Below are 25,102 nucleotides of genomic sequence, written 5' to 3'. Positions count from 1 at the left end.
CATGCAGTTAGCAGAAGCTCTCCAGCTGACAATAAACCTCAAACCCCAATGAGCAGCAGTAGGTTTATTAGCAGGAAAGCTCTCCTGTCAACAAATTGCTGTTCACACCAGTGCGTTTCTTCAGCAAAATTTTTGTCTTTTTGGAGTGGTCGTTAGTTTGGGGAGTGGTGTTGGTTTTTTACCACTGAACCACCGAAGTTTTGTCAGTCAGTTAAACCAGTGTATACAAAGCCTAAAGAACTCTTTTGTCCCACGTCTTGGTATTGTATAAATGTAATATGGAGAAAGAGATAAGGTAAGATTATTTGACAATACCCTCCAAACAAAACAAATAAAAAAGAGCTCTCTACTGCAAGCAACTCTAAGACCAATGAACAAAAATACTTATCTATTCCAGAGCAAACATAAAAAGTATCTGGATCAGTTGGAGCGTTGTATATGACTAGATCTAAAATGTTTTGTCACTGAACTGAAGAGAGAAAGTTTCACCATTGTGGTGTCTTACAAAAGAAATGAGTGTGTCACACATGCCCTGGCTGCTGTATGCATTTGTGATAGTATACAGGAGCTATAAAAACCCTGATGCATGCTGGGGAATAACTACCCTGGCACAGGCATTAGGCCATCTTAAACAGCCCTACACAGGCCCCCTTCAAGCTCCAGTGTAGGGGACATGCCAGTGGCAAGTCCATAGCACACAATGAAAGATCATTCTCCCTCCCCCCCCAATTTAGTACTAGTTTGCAAGGCAAATGGGTTTCTATCCCTGACAGTGCTAGCTGAAAGTGTGGAATAGTGGTCCCCAGCTCTTACAGAATGATTTTTCATGAGTAGATCTCAAAGCTGTTTTCAGAGGAGACAAATATCATTAACCACATTTTTCAGATGGGGAAGCTGAGGCATAAAGAGATTAAATGACTTGTCCATGGTTACCCTGCTGACAAATAGCCAAGCTAGGAAGAGAACTGAGATCTCAGGAGTCCCAATCCACTGCTCTGTATACCCGCTCACACCCAGCTGTGGTAGTCTCAGTCCTTTGAGTCATTCTGGCTCTTCATTCCTGGAGTTAGTTTCTCCATACTAAGCAGCAATTAGTGAGAGACTCAAGCTTTTAGACCCTGAGTTTGGTGGACTTTAAACATTTCCATTTTTTTTTTCTCTTACAGATGTTCAGAAAGGCCTTGGTAAAGATGTTTGAAGCTAAAGAATTGGATTGTGTCTTCCTAGAGACAAATATGAGCATAAAGAAACGATACCATATGGTATATGAATGTATTCCTCTGCCAAAAGAACTGGGAGATATGGCTCCCATCTACTTTAAGGTAGTTAGAAAATGGTTAATCTTCAGTCAATTGAATGACTTTCTTATATTCCTTTTATCTCTGATTTCTTGAGTACAGCTGGAGAAAAATACATTTTTTTTTTTTTTTGCCAGTCAAGGTATCTCCTTTGGTATTACAATAGACGAGTCCTATTAACCCCATTTCAGGAATGATAGCTATTGTTGACTAGAGCTCTCTTGACACAGGTGATCCAGTGGAATAGCTGTTCTTCACTGTGCAGTATCGGGCACTCTGTTAGATTCCACAAGAAGCTGAATTCCTTGCAAGGCTATAAGAGTTTGTGGAATCATTAATTCCTGCAGGAGAAATGCCAGACCCAGAGCTTGGGTCTGAGCAAGTAAATGAGGGTATGTCTACACTACCACCCTAGATCGAACTAGCGTGGTAATGTAGTCAACCGGAGTTGCAAATGAAGCCCAGGATTTGAATTTCCTGGGCTTCATTTGCGTGTTGCCGGGCGCCGCCATTTTTAAATGTCTGCTAGTTCGGACTCCGTGCCCCACGGCTACACGCGGCACGAACTAGGTAGTTCGGACTAGGCTTCCTATTCCGAACTACCTGTACTCCTCGTTCCCCTCATGGAACGAGGAGTACAGGTAGTTCGGAATAGGAAGCCTAGTCCGAACTACCTAGTTCGTGCCGCGTGTAGCCGCGGGGCACGGAGTCCGAACTAGCGGACATTTAAAAATGGCGGCGCCCCGCTTATGCAACTGAAGCCCGGGAAATTCAAATCCCGGGCTTCATTTGCAACTCCGGTTGACTACATTACCACCTTAGTTTGAACTAGGGTGGTAGTGTAGACATACCCTAAAAGAGGAAATGATTTTCAAATGTTTTTAATATGTGGGCATTTATAATGCTTAGCTGTATCTGTGTAGTCAACTACCCACACACCTTATGCTCAGCACCATGACTAAGAAAGTGGACTCAGCACTGGAGAGGTCATCTGGGCAGGTGGGGAAGGCACACTGCCTTCCCTCCTCATACTGTAGAGTGCCAGCAAAATTGCTTCATGGCTGCTTCTGCAGCTCAGAGGCTGCCTTATCCTCTGGACTGCCCGTGTTCCATTTCGGTGGGGAGAAACAGGCAGTGAATATGCATAGTAGCAACTCCACTGCCTGTCCCTGCTCTCTTCTTCCCCCCTACCAGAGAAAGTCGTCCCTGTGGGCTCGCCAGAGTCTACTTTCCCCAGTAAGAGAAAGCATATAGAGCTCTCACGGATAGCCATTTGCCTCTTGATGGTTTTTTAAATTCCCCTGGAATGAAATTGTATTTGGTTTGTTTCCAACAACATGTAACAGTCAGTCTGACTAATGCAATCACAGTAACTTGTTTTCAATACGTGAAATTTTCCAGATCTTTGATTTCATTAAATAGCAAAGTAGATGCTATTAATCTTTTATTTTCCCTTTAAACACCAAGAAGAAGGTGATGTACAAAATCTGATACAGTGCTATTAGAACATAACTTATTTTCTTTCAGGTGTTTTCACTATTAAAATACATGGTGACTGACATTTAAAATGTAGCTGTAGTAGAATCTATTTCCATATTATGAGGTCAGAAACATAGCATTATAAATCTTGGAATGCCAGTAACCTTCTAAGTTAGATGCTATTGCAGAAAAGAACAGTAAAATATATTGAACTCAGAAGTGGCATTTAGTAAGCATGGTGATAGGAATGTGTGACATGCAGTCTTTTTATTCTCTCTTAAATTGAAAGTTCTTGTTGAAGATCCTTTGTTAGGCAAAAGTTAAATTGTGGTTATAAAACTAAAAAGTGAAATAAAGAGGAAAAAAATGAGTACAGGCAGTCCCCGGGTTTCGTACAAGATAGGGACTATAGGTTTGTTCTTAAGTTGAATTTGTACGTAAATCGGAACTGGCTCCAGATTCAGCCGCTGCTGCTGAAACTGACCAGGGGCTGACTACAGGAAGCTGGAGGCAGAATTGCTCTGCCCCCAGCTTCCTGGAATCAGCCACTGCTCAGTTTCAACAGCTGCTGAATCTCGAGCCTGGGACAGAACAGCTGGGCTGCCAGGTAGGTCCCTGCAGGACCAACCCAGCAGCACCCCAGCTGCCCTACCCCAGGGTCCACAACAAAAGCCTGGTCTGCTGGGGGGGGGGCGCACTAGCTCCGCCCCCCCGCCCCAGCAGACCAGGGACACGGGGAGCAAAGCCGCAGCGGCAGCGGGGTGCCGCGCCTCTGAGGCTTTGCTCTGGCAAAGCCTCAGAGGCGCAGGACTCGGCTGCCACTGCGGCTTTGCTCCGGGTGTCCCTGGTCTGCTGGAGACGGTCCCCAGCAGACCAGAGGCACCGGGAGCAAAGCCGCAGCGGCGGCGCGGGATCCCGCCGCCGCTGCGGCTTTGCTCCCGGTGCCTCTGGTCTGCTGGGGACCGTCTCCAGCAGACCAGGGACACCGGGAGCAAAGCCGCAGCGGCGGCGGAGTCCCGCGCCTCTTAGGCTTTGCCAGAGCAAAGCCTCAGAGGCGCAGGACCCCTCCGCCTACCCGGCTTTGCTCCAGGTGTCCCTGGTCTGCTGGAGACGGTCCCCAGCAGACCAGGGGCACCCGGAGCAGCTTTTCTCACCCCGGAGGTCGAGGTGGCAGGACCGCTGCGCTCTGGGCGGTCCCGCTGCCTGCGAGCTCCAGGGCGAGAAAGTCCCGTTTGTAAGTGCGGATCCGACATAAGTCGGATCCGCGTAACTCGGGGACTGCCTGTATATAAACTAGGGCTGTGAAGTGATTAAAACTTTTAATCACGATTAAAAAAATATCAGCTGTGAGGCGGCTTCCCCTTTGAAACGTCCCCTCTGTGTGTTTCAAAGGGGTAATGGAGCCCGGGATCAGCTGGGGAGTCCCTTCAAAGGGGCAATGCACCATTAATACCTGCAATTAATGTGGTAAAAAATGTAACACATTAATCCTGGACTTATGTTAATCACATGCGTTAATGACTATCAGTTGACAGCCCTAATATGAACATTACACACTATTTCTATAAATACATATCTTCTGAAAATTGCAGAAATGTTGCCAAAAATAGTTAGTTTCTTAGCAGAGAAATTATTGGTTTTCACATTGCATGGTATTTCTTAAAATTCACAGTATTAAGTTAAAAAGTGATACTCTACGCTTGGCTGTGTGGACATCTGTTCTCACATTTAGATACAATGCTTTTACAGAAAGCTATACTGGAATCTGATGAAGAGTGGTCCATGAACAAGAAGTTGATTGATCTTTCTACAAAAGATGTCAGGAGATCTGTAAGTATTGAATCACATTTAATATGAAATATTCATATGTAAGATCAGTCAACCTTGAAATCATTGTGTATCTCAGAATGAGAGAGAGAACTATTAGGGGAGAAGGCCAAGTCCCATGGAATGAACACCGTTGATGAAGACATGATGGATATTAGAGGCTTCATCAAACTCCCAAATAAGTCAATGAAAAGATTCTCATTGATTCCAGTAGGAGTTGGATTGGGCTCAAAGTACTCACTAAAATCAAGTTGCTGACTGCAGGCAATTCTAAGCACCATATATTTGTAAATAGTGAAAAAAATTGAGGGGAGGAACCTAAGGGAAGTTGGTTATTGGGCTGGAATAAGTGTGCTATAAACTTTTGTGTGCCCTGTTGAAGTACATACTTTGGAGATTTTAGGTATAAATATAAACCCTATATTTAAAAGGAGAAAAATATTGTATCTGTCTGTATGTTCAGTATTATACTGAAATACATCTTCATAATGAGTAGTTATTAAAGGAATATCTACCAGGCTTTTTAGATGTAAAAAACTGGCCTATTTTGACTGGAGTCTCCTCTTGAAGTTACCTTTTAGAATTCTATGAACTTAGCATGGGCTGTACCAGACAGTTTTGAAACTCATGCACACATGGGGTTGATTGTGTATTACTCTGTAATGGGATGTTGCATGTCTCCTTAAGATATATTTAGTTTCTGTAGCAGCAGTTTGAGTGGGAGGGGGAAAAAAGATGGAATCTGAAGATGAGACCTTCAACATAAGTCTACATGTGAGGTAGGCCCGTTTTTAGGCTATCAATCTTGAAGATTCCCTCATAAATGAAGAAAGTAGATCTAAGCATTTAATGTTACACAGTTGAGTAATTTAAACATTTTCATTTCTATCAGTTCATTGAAGGGCTTGAGCCTCTTTAGATTTTGTATCTTTTCTGGGCTTTCTGTACCCACTGTTAGTTTCATAAGGTGTTCAGTTTGTATCATTAGTCACCTTGTCTATTCTTCACAAAACATCTGTCTCTCCTTTACTGTTTTCTTTACTGAGTTGTCTCTCCTCATGTTAAAAGCCATTCATATTTGTTATTGCCCGGTTGTTGTTTATTCTGTGTTGTGCTGATGTCATGGATTTTGTATGGTCTCATTAAACCATGGTATTTTAGTTTATCATATCCGTTGATTTGGCTTTTTATTTCATGCTCCATCTTTTAGCATTACCAGCTCCATGTTTCTTAGAATGGGTTGCAGCACAGGCTCTGCTCAATGATTGTATTGAATTGTTTCTCAAGGTGTCATACTGCAGGGTGGCTGCTACAGATGGTAGATTTTGTTTCTAGTGGCTGGTTGATTTCAGCTTTCTGACTGTCAGTTAAGATCATTATCTTGGTTCTCTTCTAAGCGACCCATCATGTATTGTACATTATTTAGCTAGAGCTGCAGGCGCCAGCTTCTAATTTTCCCTGGGGGCGCTCAACCCCCGCTTAGCTCTAGGCTCCATCCCCACTCTACCCCATCCCTTAAGCCCTCATATCTACCTTGCCTCTTCCCATCTCTGCCCCACCTCCCACCTCTTTCTGTCCTCTGTCCTTAGTGTGCCTTATCCCTCTTCCTCCCCCTTCTTCCCAGTGCATTGTGCCCACCACGGGCCACGCAGGAGGCTCTAGGAAGGAAGGGAGGGAGGAGTTGATCAACAGGGCTGCTGGCAGGCGGGAATGGGAAGAGGGGCAAAACTTGGCTGCTGGTGGATACAAAGCATCTAGCACCCATAGATAGAGCCATAAATGTGAAAGGTGTTTTAGACAGCTGCCGCTGGCAAAGCTTGCAATCTAATGCAGATCTTGCAATGGCAAATTAATTGTTTCCTTTATCCCATCTGTATTTAATCAGCAGCATATGTCTAACAGCATATTTATTTAGCTCAGCCTGATTTAAACACATTTTATCAACTATAGACCATTAGTAACAAGTTTACAGGGAAATACACTGTATATACCTAGTGTGAAATCTTGGCCCCATTGAAGTCAATGGCAAAACACCCATAACATTTATCAAGTCCTTTACAGCCTCATGTGTAGAAAATTATTTATTAATAAGCCAGGGTTTGAGCTGTGATGATTCATTTCTTCTATCTTCCCAGAACATCTTCCTTCTTGATATCTTGAATAAGAAAACGTAGATGTTCAATTTGTCAGGAATACATTTTATGATTTTTTTGTCATCTTGATCAAACTATTTTCCCTTTAGATTAAAATCCTTAGTCATTATTATGTCTTCTACATTTCCATATTCCATTTTCTTTCTTAAACTAAACATTCCCCAAGATAAACTAATATTTTTTTCCTTTTTATACCCTCTTTTTTCCCCCTGTTTTTCGCTATTAACAAACCCACAATCTTCTGATATCTCTAGGTCTGTAATTTCAACTCCTCTCTGTTAACCTTTCCCCACAAAAACATTTTCAATTAAACCTGTTGCTTCTTCCTCTAAAATCCATCCCTTCCTCTACCTCTGCTGCTAACACATTAGAGCCATTTCTTGGTGATCAGGGGTGTTAGTAACAGGGCAGAAAGGAAGTAAATTTTAACACTCACAACTTCTCATTTCAGGTGTCTTTGTTTATCACCTGTATCCCATCCAATCTAGCCACTGCATCTAAATTCACCTTTATTCCTTCAGCCTCCATCTTGGCTTTGAATCACCTCCAAACAAATACAGACTCTGTCATTTTGAACGCTTTTCATAGCCCTAACTTTGCTGAAACAGTGAAAGCTTTGTTCTCCGGCACTCACGGGAAATGGGGGTTGCCGGTTTATTGAAAGTGCCAGATACTCAAGCTTATTGCTCTGTCCCTGCCTCCTGTCAGCAGATCTGGTTCCTGGCAGCTTGACACAAGCTAAGGGGGAGGAGGCACCTACTGCTGATTTCATCCTGCTGTCAGAAGCCCCGCAATGGCTGGCTGGACAGGATGGAGTGAGGCGCACGCCTGACGTTGTGGCAGTATTGTGGCTGAAGGCAATGCAGGTTAATAGTTTCCTGGTTAACTGAGTACTGGGTAAAAAAGCTTTCACTATATCTCCATCCTCATTTTCTCTTCTCCCTCCTCATGTCCTATTCTCAATCATCTTTTTTCATCTTACAAAGCAGCCTCACTATCCCTCTTCAAGCCCCTCCTCAAAATCTATTTATTTTGATTACCATGTTGTAGCTGCTTTAGTTCCAATATATTAGCAATACAAGGTGGATGAAGTGTAATATCTTTTATTGGACCAACTTCTAGCAGGAAGAAGGGCATGCTTTTGAGGAACATTGAGTGTCCCTCAGTCTGGGCAAGGTACTCAGAGTCCAGCATGACAGCGAAATACAAGGTGGAACAGAGGCTGTGTCTACACTGCACCCCTTTTCCGGAAAAGGGATGCAGATCAGACAAGTTGGAATTGCAAATGCAGCGGGGATTTACATTTTCCCCGCTGCATTTGCATGAACATGGCTGCCACTTTTTTCCAGCTCGGGGCTTTGCGGAAAATAAAGCCTTTTCCGAAAGGTCCCTTATTTCTGATTTTAAGAGGAATAAGGGACCTTTCAGAAAAGGCTTTATTTTCCGAAAGGTCCCTGTCTAGACTGGCACTTTTTTCCGGCAAAGTCCCGAGCCAGAAAAAAGCGGCAGTCGTGTTCATGCAAATGCAGCGGGGAAAATGTAAATCCCCGCTGCATTTGCAATTCCGACTTGTCTCATCTGCATCCGTTTTCCGGAAAAGGGGTGCAGTGTAGAGACAGCCAGATTGTTTAGCATCAGTAGTTACACATATTCTAAGATTCATCCAAAGTGTTGTGGTTCGTTAACTAGGGATGTTAAAATACATTTATTTTTGTAAATGTGTAACTGCTGACATTTATAGGGGAGCCAGTGCTCTTGGGGAGCTGGCTTTTAGGCTGCCTCCCCAGAAGCAAAAACTCCCACCTGCCCCTTCCTGCACAGAAGCCAGTGCTCACTCCTCCCCTCCCCCCAAGCGCAGCTGCCTCTACAGGAGGCAGCAGTGCGGGGTCGGAGGTGGCTATGCCGAACTGGATCCCCACACGTACCAGCTCTCCTCCCCTCCGCCCCATTCTGATACAGAGGCAACAGGGAGAAGGCTGTGTGTAACTCTTCAGATTGACCAATGAGGTCATCGGTTAATCATGTAACAGGTACATGTTCACGTCCCTACTGTTAACATCTGACCAGTCATAGAACAACCCTCCCTCTTTTTTTTACAGATTGTTATAAAATGAGCCAGAAATCTAGTGTATTTTTTAAGACCATGATTTTTAGTGACTAGCAAAGTGATGAATTTAAGCTCCCAGGCTTGTCCTTAGAAAGTGTTGTGTGGGTTTCCTTTGAGAAAGAACTGAAAGATGAGTTATGGGGTGATTGTTTTCTAAAATGTGTTTGCCCTTATCCTTAATAATTGAAACCCATGTTCAGTGAGGATCCCTGAAAGTAATCTTTCCAAAGTTCCCTTTTCTGGCCTTCAAACTCCTGAACCCTCCCAAGCTCATCAGAAACAAGCTCCCCACAGACCATGATCCACCAACTCAAAACAGCACCAGATCCTGCCAGAATAACAGGTGCAAACCCTGCAGGAATATTTCCACATCTACTGTGATCCATGTGCTGCCCCCAATACGCCTTTCAAGATCCATGCGTCCTAAATATGCCTATCACAGTATGTGGTATATCTCATCCTGTGCACTAAATCCTCAGTAACAACTTTGTGGGTGCAACCAGGCAATCTCTGTACTCTCGCATGAATTCATGCAAAAAATAAAGACAAAAATACCATATTGCCTCTGGGCAAATGTTTTTCACAAAGTGATCACTCCATATCTGACCCCTCGGACATTGTTCTCAAAGGAAACCTTAGTGAGTTTTCCATACTTCCTGAAGAGATCTGTATCATCTCAACCCACCTTTTTCTCCTATATTTTGATTAGTATTCTTACCTCTAGGCTCTATGGCTCTTTGCTCTCACTGTGCTGCTAGTCTATATAAAGAAGCAAACAAGAAATATATGTGTCTTTATAGCATTTGCTTTATTTATACAACAGCGTTTTCCCATTTGATTACTGCCTTTTTTTTCTGGCCTCATGCCTATGTCCCTGCCTTTATTTGTGTTATCTCTCTAATCTAGGGCTACATGCCAACTAATTTTAATGCAAATGTAGAAGGAAATTAGGTCTTTTCACAGTCACTTGACATGACAACATTAGGCCTAGGTTTATCTAAGATGCCAGTCCTGCGCAGAGAACAAAATAGTTATATGGATGTTCCCACTAGGGCATAAATATACAAATATTACTAATAGTGAGTGAATGAAGATTTGACCTCCCCACCTACATGTTGGCCAGAGGAAATGGCTGGTTACATGGGAAGAGACCCCTTCCCAAGAGCTACATTATTTTACTTCCTGTTCCCTCTGCCCTAAGCAAGAGGGAAGCACGGGAGGAATTATGATTGAGGGATTACTTTTGGGTAATACAGCTTATTCACCAACTCTTTTCATAGATTTTATGGCTATTGTGGTCATGCAAAGGTCTTGAGAGGTCATCAGTTCAGGTCTCCATGCTGAGCCAGGACCAAGTAAACCTAGACCATCCCTGTCAAGTGTTTGTCCATTCTGTTCTAAAAAACCTCCAATGGAAAGGATTCCATGACCTCCTTTGGAAGCATTTCCAGAGATAAACTACCCTTATAGTTACATGTCTCGGAGGGGTTGCCGTGTTAGTCTGAATCTTCAAAAATAATGAGGACACCTGAGGCACCTTAAAGGCTTAACAGATTTGACAAAGTGAGTCTTTGCCCTTGGAAGCTTATGCCCAAATAAATCAATTAGGGTGCGTCTATACAGCAGGGTTTAACACGAAATAAGTTACACACATTAAAATAAGTCAATTGAATAGCTTATTTTGAAATAGCTTATTTCAAAATTGGGAGCACCTACATAGCACATATTTTGAAATAGAGCACTCTTCTTCCGACTTCCCCTATTCAGTGAGGGTTACAGGAGTAGGAATAAGATATTCTCCAGCTTGACATTATTTCGGCATTATTTCAAAATAACTGCCTGCTGTGTAGATGCGGACTAAGTTGTTTCAAAATAAAGTTGCTGTGTGGACATACTCTTTGTGTTTAAGGTGCCACAGGACCCCTTATAGTTATATAGTTTTTCCTAATATCTAACCTAAATTACCTTTGCTGTGGTTTAAGCCTATTACTTCTTGTCCTACCTTTAATAGTCATGGAGAACAACTGATTATCGTCTTTGTAGCAGCCTTTAACATATTTAAAGCAGTTATCAGAGTCCTCTCAGTTTTCTTTTCTCAGGATTAAACAAGGCCAGTGTTTTTAACCCTTTCATAGAATACTACTAGAACTGGAAGGGACCTCCAAAGGTCATCGAGTCCAGTCCCCTGCCCTCATGGCAGGACCAGTCTAGTACTGTCTAGACCATCCCTGATAGACATTTATCTAACTTACTCTTAAATATCTCCACAGATGGAGATTCCACATCCTCCCTGGGCAATTTATTCCAGTGTTTAACAACCCTGACAGCTAGGAACTTTTTCCTAATGTCCAACCTAAACCTCCCTTGCTGTAGTTTAAGCCCATTTCTTCTTGTTCTATCCTCAGAGGCCAAAATGAACAATTGTTCTCCCTCCTCTTTATGACACCCTTTTAGATACCTGAAAACTGTTATGTCCCCCCTCAATCTTCTCTTTTCCAAACTAAACAAACCCAGTTCTTTCAGCCTTCCTTCATAGGTCATGTTCTCTAGACCTTTAATCATTCTTGTTGCTCTTCTTGGACCCTCTCCAATTTCTCCACATCTTTCTTGAAATGCGGTGCCCAGAACTGGACACAATACACCAACTGAGGCCTAACCGGCGCAGAGTAGAGCAGAAGAATGACTTCTTGTGGCATGCTCACAACACACCTGTTAATGCATCCCAGAATCATGTTTGCTTTTTTTGCAACAGCATCACACTCTTGACTCATATTTAGCTTGTGCTCCACTACAACTCCTAGATCCCTTTCTGCCGTACTCCTTCCTAAACAGTCGCTTCCCATTCTGTATGTGTGAAACTGATTGTTCCTTCCTAAGTGGAGCACTTTGCATTTGTCTTTATTAAACTTCATCCTGTTTACCTCAACCATTTCTCCAATTTGTCCAAGACATTTGGAATTATCCTCCAAAGCAGTTGCAACCCCTCCCAGCTTGGTATCATCTGCAAACTTAATAAGTGTACTTTCAATGTCAATATCTAAATCATTGATGAAGATATTGAACAGAGCCTGTCCCAGAACAGACCCCAGTGAAACCCCACTTGTTATACCTTTCCAGCAGGATTGAGAACCATTAATAACTGCTCTCTTAGTATGGTTATCCAGCCAGTTATGCACCCACCTTATAGTAGCCCCATCTAAGTTGTATTTGCCTCGTTTATTGATAAGAATATCACAGGAGACCATATCAAATGCCTTACTAAAGTCTAGGTGTACCACATCCACCGCTTCTCCCTTATCCACAAGCTTTGTTATCCTATCAAAGAAAGCTATCAGATTGGTTTGACATGATTTGTTCTTTACAAATCCATGCTGGCTGTTCCCTATCACCATACCACTTTCCAAGTGTTTGCAGATGATTTCCTTAATTACTTGCTCCATTATCTTCCCTGGCACAGAAGTTAAACTAACTGGTCTGTAGTTTCCTGGGTTGTTCTTATTTCCCTTTTTATAGATGGGCGCTATATTTGCCCTTTTCTAGTCTTCTGGAATCTCTCCTGTCTCCAATGATTTTCCAGAGATGATAGCTGGAGGCTCAGATACCTCCTCTATCAGCTTCTTGATTATTCTAGGATGCATTTCATCATGCCCTGGTGACTTGCAGGCATCTAACTTTTCTAAGTGATTTTTAACTTGTTCTTTTTTTATTTTATCTTCTAAACCTACTCCCTTCCCAGTAGCAATCACTGTGTTAGGCATTCCTTCATCAGACTTCTCAGTGAAGACCGAAACAAAGAAGTCAGTAAGCATCTCTGCCATTTCCAAATTTCCTGTTACTGTTTCTCCCTCCTTACTGAGCAGTGGGCCTACCCTGACCTTGGTCTTCCTCTTCCTTATTATAGGTCAGTTTAAATCTTTTTGTTGCTTTCCTCTGGGCTTTCTCCAGTTTGTTCACATCCTTCTTAAAATGTGATGACCCGAATTGGATGCAGTACTCCATCTGATTCTTCACTAATGCCAAGTAAAACAGGACACAGAATACTTCTGTTAACTCCAGAATTATATTAACCTTTTTTATAACATCCAATTTGTGATCCACTGTCATCTCCAGATCTTTTAAGTCAGTACTACTGCTTAGCCAATTATTCACCATTTTGTAACTATATGTTTTGATTTTTATTTCTTAAGTGAAGTACTATGCATGTGTCTTTATTGTATATTCATCTTGTATAATTCAGACCCCTTCTCCACTTTGACAAGCTTGTTTTGAATTTTAATCCTGTCCTCCAAAATGTTTGCAGTCCTTCACAACTTGGTGTCATTCACACATTTTATAAGCATACTCGATGATCGAAGTAATCAGTCAAAATATTGGATGGTGCCAGACCCGGAAGAAACTACTGCAGGATCTGACTAGATACGCCTGCCCAGTTTGGCAGTGAACCATTGATAACCACTTTTTGAATATGTTTTTTCAACAAGTTGTGTACCCACTTTATTCTAAATTTATGTTGAACAAATATCCCAACTTTGTTTAAGAGGTGTCATATGGGACAGTGTCAAATTCTTACCAAAATCAAAATGTCACATCTGCTGCTGCTTCCATATGCACTAGGCTAGTAACCTTGTCAAAAAAGGAAATTAAGTATGTTTGGCATGATTTGTTCTTGATAAATCCCTGATGCCTATCCCTCATAGCACTTCTAGGTGCTTATACATTGAGGCTGCGTCTAGACTGGCATGATTTTCCGCAAATGCTTTTAATGGAAAAGTTTTTCCGTTAAAAGCATTTGTGGAAAAGAACGTATAGATTGGCACGGACGCTTTTGCACAAAAGCACGTTTTGCGGAAAAGCGTCCGTGCCAATCTAGACGCGGTTTTGCGCAAGAAAGTCCCGATCGCCATTTTCGCCATCGGGGCTTTTTTGCGCAAAACGGTTCTCAGTTGTCTACACTGGCCCTCTTGTGCAAAAGCATTTGCGCAAGAGAACTTTTTCCCGAGTGGGAGAGTCATTGTATTTGCGCAAGAACAGTGACGATCATACATTAGATCGTCAGTGTTCTTGCGCAAATTCAAGTGGCCAGTGTAGACAGCTGGCAAGTTTTTCCACAAAAGCGGTAGCAAGTAGGAATAAGAGATCCTCCGGAATAGGGCTTTATTCCGGAGGATCGCTCCAGTCTGGACGCTCTTTTCCAGCTTTTCCCCAAGCTGGAAAAAAGCGGCGGCCATGTTTATTTAAATCTCGCCGGGGATATTTAAATCCCCCGCGCATTTCCCTATTCTGACTTCTCTCTTTTCCATAGCTATTATGGGTTATGTGGCCAGTGTAGACACAGCCCAACAGCATAGAATTAATGCCATCGCTGGTAGATTTTAAAATTCTAAGTAAAAGAACCGACTTTTCATTTTTGATATTGTAATGCAGAATAATATCTTTGTAATGCTCGGTTCTGTTTAGTGGGCCATGTGGTATCACGTGGGAGTTACTTTGCCTACATCAGAATGTCGAAAGAGATATGTTATTCCTAGAAACACTGATATTCCCAATAGGGCAGGTCTCAAGAAGTAGCTTGTAGTTTATTATGACTCCACCCAGTGTTTTAGGTTTGTAGCTGTGAAAGCACCTTAATCTTTTATGTTTTGGTAACTTGTTATGAAATTTTGAGGGCTCATTAAAAAGTCATGTTTTCATTTAAGTAAAGATAAGTGCAAAAATGTGGTGAAACAAAAGATAAACTGGTGAATTTACATATGGACATTACAAAATAAGTAAAAAGACAACAAGAACATTGTTCCTTGTTTTATAGTAGGTGTATGTATGTACATATATATGTTAAAATTAATGATTATTACTATAGTTTGAATAAAAATAAATGTAAAAAAGATTCCTACCTACCCAAAGAGTTTTACAATCTAAAGTCGGAGAGAAAGCACAGACCATTCTGGGTTTGAGAGTGTGGAAAGACAAAGACTTAGAAAAGAATGAGGATATCAATTCTGGGGGTGAAATTTTACTTGAAGAGCTTAAACCATGAAGATGAGGATATGTAATTAAGAAGCATTCAAGGACAATCAAAACCAATACATCAAAGCTGCTTTATTATTTCTCTCTAATAGCTACAGCATTAAATTGGTTATAGGACTACCGTGCCAGAAAGAGTTTTTAAAACAAGTTTAAATGCAAGTTAAAAATAATTCAGGAACAGTTTGTCAGCATAACTACATTGCAGCTTTAGTTGTGTACATTCCTGATCCTTTTAAGTACTGAAATATAAACATGCTATTGATTTGCATATCAGTAATGAGAGACAGCATAATGAGTTTACAGTGTTCAATTTAGGACTCATCTAGACATAGTGGACTATATTGAGCTCTGATGTTGATGGCTGCAGTTTCTGCTCAAGTTAGTGGGAGTTGTGGCTGCTTATCCCATATCTGGTTTTGTGCCAGTATGTGGAAGAGAAATAAAGAGACTTTATCTTAGCTTATTGCTTGTTCTTTGGGTTGGAAAGCTCTTGGTCAGGATTAGGACAAGATGTAGAACGTCTCCCTTCTTACTGCCTTCCTATAGTTGAACAGAATCTAGAGAAAGCTCCCAAAAAAAACCCCTTAGACAACCAATGGTCCTGCAGCACCTTAGACATTAACACTGATTAAAAGACCATGCCTTACCACCATTAGTTGTTGGCATTGTCAGCTTAATTTTTTTAAAGTTGATAACTGTACAGGACTCAAGTATCAGAGGGGTAGCCGTGTTAGTCTGAATTGCAAAAGCGACGAGGAGTCCTGTGGCACCTTATAGACTAACTGAAGTGTAGGAGCATAAGCTTTGTGGGCAAAGACCCACTTCGTCAGATGCATGTTTCTGACGAAGTGGGTCTTTGCCCACGAAAGCTTATGCTCCAACTTCAGTTAGTCTATAAGGTGCCACAGGACTCCTCGTCGCTTGTACAGGACTGTATTCTGATATTCAGGCTTTTAATAGTCCCCTGTAAATGATTTGTTTTAAACATTTTTTAAAATGTCTTTAAAACATCAGGATCTTTCTGCTCTCTTGATTTTGTTTAGAAAGTTTTTTTAGGCAGGCCAGAAAACAAGAATATCAGCATCTTGTGTAGTCTCCCTCTTCCACACTTTCGTTTATCTTGGGGTATGTCTAGACTACATGGCTCTGTCAATGGAGCCATGTAGATGAGTTTACTAGACATAGGAAAATGAAGTGGTGACTTAAATAATCGCCGCTTCATTTACATCAAAATGGCTGCCGTGCTGAGCTGATCTGCTGTTTGGCAGCACAACGGAGCAGTCTGGATGCGCCACTGTCAACAAGGGAAGCCTTTGTCGACCGCTCCAGTATGCCTTGTGAAATGAGGTTTACCAGAGCGGTCGACAAAGGCTTCCCTTGTTGACGGTGGCGCATCCAGACTGCTCCATTGTGCTGCCAAACAGCAGATCAGCTCAGCACGGCAGCCATTTTGATGTAAATGAAAAGCGGCGATTATTTAAGTCACCACTTCATTTTCCTATGTCTAGTAAACTCATCTACATGGCTCCGTTGACAGAGCCATGTAGTCTAGACATACAGACAGATGTGAACGCCAATGGTGTGCTTCCTGGTCAGCTTCAGTTTCAGTTTTATTTGCTACTAGCAATCACCCTGCTGCAAGAATTAAGGAAGTGTATGCCAGTGAGCTTCCCCACCAGATCAGAAAGTGTGAGATCATTGTGTTAGAGCATGAGACAAGATGTGCTCATGACATAAGAAAACAGTTCAATATACATACAAAGTGAGGTTGTCAAATGAAAGAAACTACAAAAAATAAACATTTTTTTCTTTAATCTCTTTCAATATGTAATAACCTTAGATGTTTTTTTTAAAGCAAATCAGAATTTACAAGAGCAAATGTTATTTGTCAAGTCAGCAGTTTTTTAATCATTCCATATTTTGTTCATAAGCAGACATCATAATCCCATGTGTCTGCTGTTGAATAAATCATCTCTTTAATTTCACTATTGTATTTTAACAAATGTCTTAATCACAATTTTTCTTTTAATTTTAGCCGAGTAGAAGAGCCACATAGTACTGATTGTTAAAGGAAATTTAACAAAGATTGTAAACAGTGACAGTTGCTATACGTTGAAGTATAGACCTGTAAAATATAGAACACAATATATTGAAGCCATATTAAACAAGTCACACAACAATATCATTCATAAATTACTGGATTCACTCATTATCAAAATCATTTCCGTACCTAAAACTATATGAAGCCTACTAGGAGAAAAGAAGAACATTGATTAACCTTTAGGAGCTATTTTCAGTTGAGACAAAACAACCATTTTTTCCTCTTCTAAGATCATTCTTTACTTAATAGTTTAAAAAATATTTCCCTACTTGTGTATGTTACATAACAAATTAACTTGCATATTTTATGTACAAGACATTTGTAAAACGCCACCCACAGTAGTTACAAAGCATTTGGCCTGGAACAGAGGAAATAACTGTGAGTTTGAGACACAATATCTCCTACCATATATGAAGAAACATGCTCAGCATCAATAGAGATAAAATAGCAGTACTCCACTTGTAACACCGTAACAGTTTATGAATCTTTCAAGGGTACTTCTCCTTCTGCTCCCAATGAAAATTCTTTTGGTAGTATCTCTTGGTCAACTGGCCAGTTCATTGTGGACTTTCAACCATCAAAATCTCTCATTCAGTCCATAACTTCCACTAATGCGCTCATGTAGCGGGGCTGTTCCAGAACTATATCCTGCCTTTGTTACTTCTACCAAGGGTTTTTTTGAGGAGTAACAGTTACTTTGAGGGAAGGGTTTTGGATCGGACTAGCATGTCTACACGCAGCAAGTTAATTCGGGCTACCGGCTTTTTAAAATGGCAACCGGCCGTGAATATGCTAATCAAGCGTGGGATATTTTAATCCCGCGCTTCATTGGTAACTTCGGTATGCTTCATTTGCCTCCCTAGTTCGAACTAGGGGGCATGTGTAGACATACCCTCATAGCTGTTTTTATAGTGTTGGCTCAAGTCCATTAGCCAACTCAGGCGACCAAGGCTGTAAAATTCGCTCCACAATGCTGCATAGGCATACTCTGTATGGCTCTGATCTTGCAAATACATACAGGGCATATTTAACTTTACTCGCATTTTTAGTCCTATTGACTTGCTTAAGTCTTCTTTAGGGTTAGGATCTAAATTTCTTCTGTGTTTACTGACTGACAATTATAAAATAACTTCCACATTTAATAATGTGTGGGGAGTTTTAATAACAGCAATTCTTTTGTAAATACAGTCTATTAAAATATCTAAAATGCTTGTTTTTGTATTTATTTAGGTTCCTAGAGGCTTGCCCTACTTTTCTGTGGACTTTGGCCTTCAGGGAGGCTTTGCTCATGTAATTGAAGATCAGCACAAGTTCCCTCATTATTTTGGAAAGGTATTGACTAGTACAAAACCAAAGCATTAGTCATGTATTAAATTTTTTTTATCAGTAATTAATTCTCTAATGCTGAGTTATTTTAACATACTTCTTCACAGGTTGCTAGATGGAAGTAGATTTTCTGTGTAATACACTGGGATTTAAGACACATATCTGAGAACCAAAGGCTAACTGAGGGGGTGATGTCAGGCTTTTGGGCTGACTGACTAGCCGATACCCACCTTCTTCCTCAGTAGTTCTGGATCTATGTTGCTAAGTGGAAAAAAGAGTTACTCTGTATCTGTTCTATACATTTTATTAAAACTATCAAATAAAAATAAAAGCAAGAGTGCATATCACCAAAGCTAAGCTACTGGTCATAATGCTAAGCTAAGAATAAAACAATGCAACTATCAAACGAAGATTAAAGGAACAAGTTAGTCTCAATAGTAGAGTGGATTCAAATAATCAAATTACATAATTTATCAGATTAATAGAACAAATAATCCTTACAATCAGATGGACAGGTGACAGCTGTTCGTTCAGTTGGGTTTATAATCAAAGAATTTGACTCAAGTCAATTGAATCTATATGTGGAACCAGGTTGATATTTTGATACCAAAACTAAATTATCTAACCTATGAACCAGTTACAAAGCTTCTTTAGTAGATTTGTGGTGGCTACTGCTTTGCTTCCCAAAAGCTCAACAAAAATATTTTGTCAGTCTGAATCAAAATACTTGGATAAGTAGAAATTAGACAACTTAGTACCCAAATTTACATGTGACAGCTGCATATTATTAGAACTAAGGTGCTTAAGATAAGGGGGGTGGATTAACAAAGTCTTCAGCTCTGAGCCTTCTAGATTCTCATGAAGTAGGAGCCATAACTGCAGACAAGAGCCAGATGGTGATTTTGCTGGCACAGCACTTCACTCTAGCATACCAGCAGGCTTAGAGTTTGGCCAAAGACTGGCATAGCCCATGGGCAGATGTCCTGACTTCCTGTCCCCTAGGTGATCTGTCCTGGAATTTCTGGAATGTGACTTCCTTCAGATGGCTCAGTGACTCAAAAAGTGAGCTTCACTCATGCTACTTTGGCCAGATTAGATGTAAGGCTACTCTGAAGCTATGCTACTTAGTCCCATCTGATTTGAGTTAGGCCTTCCTCAGCTAGCCTTGCTTTTGGGAAATGTCCGACTTAAGCCAGCAATTAAAAAAAAAGATTCAGAATTTGCAACCACAGAGACTGAGAAGATATAATAAAAATAGACCACAAATCCATATCTGAGGAGAATGACATGGCTTTGTCTAGGTTAAAGGTCTGGAGATTACATTGTGTTACCAAAGAATCTCTTGCAAATCCTACTAAAGTAACTAATTGAGAGGACCTAGCAACAACAAGCCACTCAGCATTAATCTATCAGCAAAATTAATATGACCAGATGTTGTCATTCATCTCACAAATGAGACAATTTAATAATTTTCATGTTTGGGAGCTAGGCCGTAACTCAAACAACTTGTCTTTGAAAGTAGCATTGTGGTAGAGAAAAATGTAAAAACCTTTCAAGATAAAATCAATCTAAGACAGGCATGGGAACCCTTAGGCCTGGGGACTGGATGTGGCCCCTGGCTTGCCTGGGTCCAGCCTCCAAGGTTCAGAGTCCCCCCTGCTCCCCCCAGCATTGGAAAGCCTCCACTGGTGCTCCAGCCCCTCCACCCCACTGCCCCACCACAGGGCTGGAGCACACAAAATCTGCTAGGCTGGGCCCCCAGGCTCTGATGTGCAAGGGGAATGTGGGAGCATCTTTCTTCCCAAAAAAGGTTCCCACCCCAATTTAAGAAATAAAGAGAAATAAGTGTTTGTATAATAGCTGTACTTCCATATATGCAACTTCTCTCTCATATAACTGCTAATATTACTAGGAGTTACGTAGTTAAATCACTGCATGCATATGCTGAGAATTTATTGTATAAACTACGAATTGCAATAAGAGCTTATGGTTTTTATTAAGCCACAGTAATAATTTCTTGAAAGAATCAGTAATGAAAAACCAGACAAATAAGTGGACCTGGGGAATAATTTTAATCTTTTTTTTGTTTTTTGTTTTTTGTCAAATAAAGCTATCAGAGTGGGGGTGCCTGTGAATTTCTGGGCTTTTGTCTACTCAGATCACACATTTACTAATACACCCACATAGCCCCAGAGTGATATGATCCTTGCAGAGTGCATTTCAGTGCTGAACCTAAGAAGTAGTTGGCTGAGTCACCCATCTGCCAAGCTGCATTTTTTCCATTTTGCAGATTAGTTTTGGAGAATGTAAGGGTTTCGGAATTTAATTTTGTAAAGCATTACATTTATCTACATTCAGATTTGTTATTCTTTTAGCCTTGGCTAGGTAGTGATATTATAGCCATGTCTGTCCCAGCAGGGCCGGCCTTAGGGAAAACAGCTCCCTTGATGAACTTGTGTTTTGATGCCTTGGCCCCCGCTGCCTCCCTGGGCTCTCCTCCCCATATTGCCCTTGCCTTTGCTTCCTCCTTGGACTCCTCACACATTGCTCCTGGCCTCCCACTGCTTCCCCAGAGTTCCCCCTTCTCCAGTGCCCCTGGGTGCCTCTGCCCTTCTGGGCTCCCCACCAATTGCTCCCCAGATCCTGCTGCCTCCTCCCTCCCCCCACACCTGCCCCATCATCACTGCCACATACACCAGGCCTGGACTGGGCCACTCCTCGCCTCTTGACCATGGTGCCCACTGTAAGGCTAGCCCTTGATCTCAGAACATTAGAGATACAAAGTGGATGAGAGACATTTGAGGAAAATAGTGACACAGAAGATATTACCACAACCTGAAATATGTATATTCTTTGTTTGACTGCAAATTAGCCTTAAGTGAAGTCATACAATCCTTCAGCTTTTTTCTTTATTTTCTCTTTTATGCTTGCAAAGGAAATCATTGGTGGCATGCTGGACTTGGAACCAAGGCTTTGGAAAAAGGGAATTAGAGAGAACTTTGATGATCAACGGAAGAAAGTGTTACAGTTTGCACAGTGGTGGAAATCGTATGATTTCACCAAAACTAAAGAATGATTCCAAAAGAGAAATTTAGTGTTAGTAATCAAGGACAATATATACACTGTTTATTGTTTTTTAAAGGATATTTCGTATTTAAGGAAAACAAGTGTTTTATATGTTGCTAGTAAACATTCTAAAAATTAGAAACACTGTTTAACACCAGACTCTCTGTAATCTCATCTGTTTTTCACATCGTATATTTGACAGATGATCAAACAAAACTGTAAGCCAATGGATTAGAGATGTACAGAATTGCTTTTGTAAACTAAGCCCCCCCCCAAAAAAAATCAACATCTGCATAGCAAGTTAAATTCAGCAAAATCAAATTCCACTTTTTCTGACCTCTTAATTGAAGGGAGTTACTTATCTTCTGTTTAGCACAAAGTCAGTATTTAATTATTTGAATTATTATTTTTTTATCATGATTTAATTGTAAGGACATTTTGAATAATACACTGTTAAAGTAGGATACTTCTTGGAGTTTTTTTGTTTCTATCGTTAGTCCCTCTGTTCTTTCAAATGAAGATCGTTATATGTATTGGACACCAGTATGCTCTGTGGGTGAAATTCACCCTGGTCACAGGGCCTGTAATAAGGCTTTAAGTCCTACGTAAGCCTTCAAAACAGGATTTATGTGATTGACAGGCCCTGTGCTGACCTGTGCTCAGAATGGAGCAGTAGTTGTGAACTGTGTTGAAATATGGTTCAAGCAGTCCTCCCACTAAATCATTTTCTTACACAGTTCAGCTTGATACTGTAACCCAGTCATGTTAGGGATTTAAGGGATTGAAGAAAGTATTGGAATTTCATCAGATAAATTTTGATGGGTTAAACATCCACCCTAATTGGTGTATTCCTGTAACATTTTATTTTGTACAACACGAATCTTACCAAATCAAGTAAGCATGACCCAGGTACACAAATGTGCTATATCAATTGTTTTTGTACAGTAAACTTGCTAATCTGCTTTCTTGTATTACTGCTAGAAACATCATTAAAAAAATAAACTATCTTTGCTTTAATGACTAGTATATAGTTTTATGATTTTTTTTTTTGGCAGTGTTTCAGTTTTCCTCTTGGACATTAAGGGCCACAGCCTTAGCACATGGGAATTGGTATAGCCCCACCGAAGTCACTGGGACTAAGCCAGTATATACCAGCTCAGAATCTGGCCCCAAGTGTTGTGAATAGAACGGGGCAAAAACAGTTTGGTGACTACTAACTATACCAAAAATGCATTTGGGGGGCAGTTGAAAGTATTTAAGTTGACTTTGGCAAATTGTGTTGGCTGAAAAAAAAACCCAAAATAAAAAATGTTGTGAATGTCTAAATGGTTTTGTCTAGAAAATGTGAAAATTAGACTGTTTGACATGTTTCAGTGTGACTTCAAAAATGAAATGCTAATTCAAAATCATTTTTTTCATCTTGTTGAGGGGAAAAAACCTAAAACTAAATTGTTTTACGGATATTTTGGTTTGGCCACTGAACCAAAAAATCACCTATTCACCCAGCTCTGCAACCCCAATTTGGCCATTTTGCTCATTCTTCCTCTTGGTGCATACAAGGTTTTCAGTTGTACTTTTAAAAATTTGAGACCATCTGGCACATCACCCCTTTTCAAGTTAACTCTTGTCACTTTTATCTGCCTCATAAGAACATAGAACATAAGAACGGCCGTACTGGGTCAGACCAAAGGACCATCTAGCCCAGTATCCTGTCTACCGACAGTGGCCAGCACCAGGTGCCCCAGAGAGGGTGGACCGAAGACAATGATCAAGCGATTTGTCTCCTGCCATCCCTCTCCAGCCTCTGACAAACAGAGGCCAGGGACACCATTTTATCCCCTGGCTAATAGCCTTTTATGGACCTAACCTCCATGAATTTATCCAGCTTCTCTTTAAACTCTATTATAGTCCTAGCCTTCACAGCCTCCTCTGGCAACGAGTTCCACAGGTTGACAACACGCTGTCTGAAGAAGAACTTTCTTTTATTAGTTTTAAACCTGCTACCCATTAATTTCATTTGGTGTCCTCTAGTTCTTCTATTATGGGACCTAATAAATAACTTTTCTTTATCAGCCCTCTCTACACCACTCATGATTTTATAGACCTCTATCATATCCCCCCTCAGTCTTCTCTTTTCTAAACTGAAAAGTCCCAGTCGCTTTAACCTCTCCTCATATGGGACCCGTTCCAAACCCCTAATCATTTTAGTTGCCGTTTTCTGAACCCTTTCCAAGGCCAAAATATCTTTTTTGAGGTGAGGAGACCACATCTGTACACCGTATTCAAGATGTGGGCGTACCATAGTTTTATACAGGCAGTAAGATATTCTGGGTCTTATTTTCTATCCCTTTCCTAATAATTCCTAGCATCCTATTTGCCTTTTTGACCGCCGCTGCACTCTGTGTGGAAGTTTTGAGAGAACTGTCCACGATAACTCCAAGTTCTCTTTCCTGATTTGTCATAGCCAAATTAGCCCCCATCATACTGTATGTATAGTTGGGGTTATTTTTCCCGATGTGCATTACTTTACACTTATCCACATTAAATTTCATTTGCCATTTTGTTGCCCAATCACTCAGTTGGGTGAGATCTTCTTGGAGTCCCTCACAGTCTGCTTCTGTCTTGACTATCCTAAATAGTTTGGTATGATCTGCAAACTTTACTACCTCACTGCTTACCCCTTTCTCCAGATCATTTATGAATAAGTTGAAAAGGACTGGTCCCAGGACTGACCCTTGGGGTACACCACTAGTTACCCCTCTCCAATCTGAACATTTACCATTTATTCCTACCCTTTGTTTCCTGTCTTTTAACCAGTTCTCAATCCAAGAAAGGACCTTCCCTCTTATCCCATGGCCATGTAATTTACACAAGAGCCTTTGGTGAGGGACCTTGTCAAAGGCTTTCTGAAAATCCAAGTATACTATATCTACTGGATCCCCCTTGTCCGCATGTTTGTTAACCCCTTCAAAGAACTCTAACAGATTAGTAAGACGGGATTTCCCTTTACAGAAACCATGTTGACTTTTGTCCAACAAATTTTGTTCTTCTACATGCTTCACAATTTTATTCTTTACTATTGTTTCGACTAATTTGCCCGGTACTGAAGTTAGACTTACCGGTCTGTAATTGCCAGGATCGCCTCTAGAGCCCTTTTTAAATATTGGTGTCACGTTGGCTACCTTCCAGACATTGGGTACGGAAGCCGATTTAAAGGATAGGTTACAAACCACAGATAATAGCTCAGCAATTTCCCATTTGAGTTCTTTTAGAACCCTTGGATGAATGCCATCCAGTCCCAGAGATTTGTTAACATTAAGTTTTTCTATTTGTTCCAAAACCTCCTCTAATGACACTTCAATCCGGGACAGTTCCTCAGATTCATCACCCACAAAGGACGGTGCAGATTCCGGAATCTCCCCAACGTCCTCAGCCGTGAAGACTGAAGCAAAGAAATCATTTAGTTTCTCTACAATGGCTTTATCGTCCTTGATTGCTCCTTTTATAGCTCGATCATCTAGGGGACTCAGAGGCTTTTTAGCAGGCTTCCTGCTTCTAATGTACTTAAAAAACATTTTGTTATTTCTTTTTGAGTTTTTGGCTAGCTGTTCCTCGAAATCTTTTTTTGCTTTTCTTATTACATGTTTACACTTGATTTGACAGTGTTTATGTTCCTTTCTATTTATCTCACTAGGATTGGACTTCCACTTCTTAAAAAGAT

General features: G+C 40.9%; 1 protein-coding gene across 2 annotated transcripts in view; it reads left to right on the top strand.

Annotated features, from left to right (window-relative positions):
- The window catches only part of CWF19L2 (CWF19 like cell cycle control factor 2), a 173,487-nt gene extending 151,080 nt beyond the window's left edge, over positions 1-22,407 (top strand). For both annotated transcript variants that reach the window (XM_089775683.1, XM_089775682.1), the window contains 4 exons: positions 1,167-1,322; positions 4,527-4,607; positions 18,220-18,321; positions 21,251-22,407. In XM_089775683.1, the coding sequence (XP_089631809.1) occupies positions 1,167-1,322; positions 4,527-4,607; positions 18,220-18,321; positions 21,251-21,391 (480 nt within the window). In that variant the 3' untranslated portion in view covers positions 21,392-22,407. The remainder of the gene's footprint in view (positions 1-1,166; positions 1,323-4,526; positions 4,608-18,219; positions 18,322-21,250) is intronic.
- The last annotated feature ends 2,695 nt before the right edge of the window (positions 22,408-25,102 follow it).

This window comes from Pelodiscus sinensis, chromosome 1 (genome assembly GCF_052426305.1).
Source record: "Pelodiscus sinensis isolate ZL-2025 chromosome 1, ASM5242630v1, whole genome shotgun sequence".
NCBI lineage: Eukaryota > Metazoa > Chordata > Testudines > Trionychidae > Pelodiscus > Pelodiscus sinensis.
The sequence above is the reverse complement of the archived record's forward strand: the minus strand, read 5'-3'. Positions and strand labels throughout refer to the sequence as shown.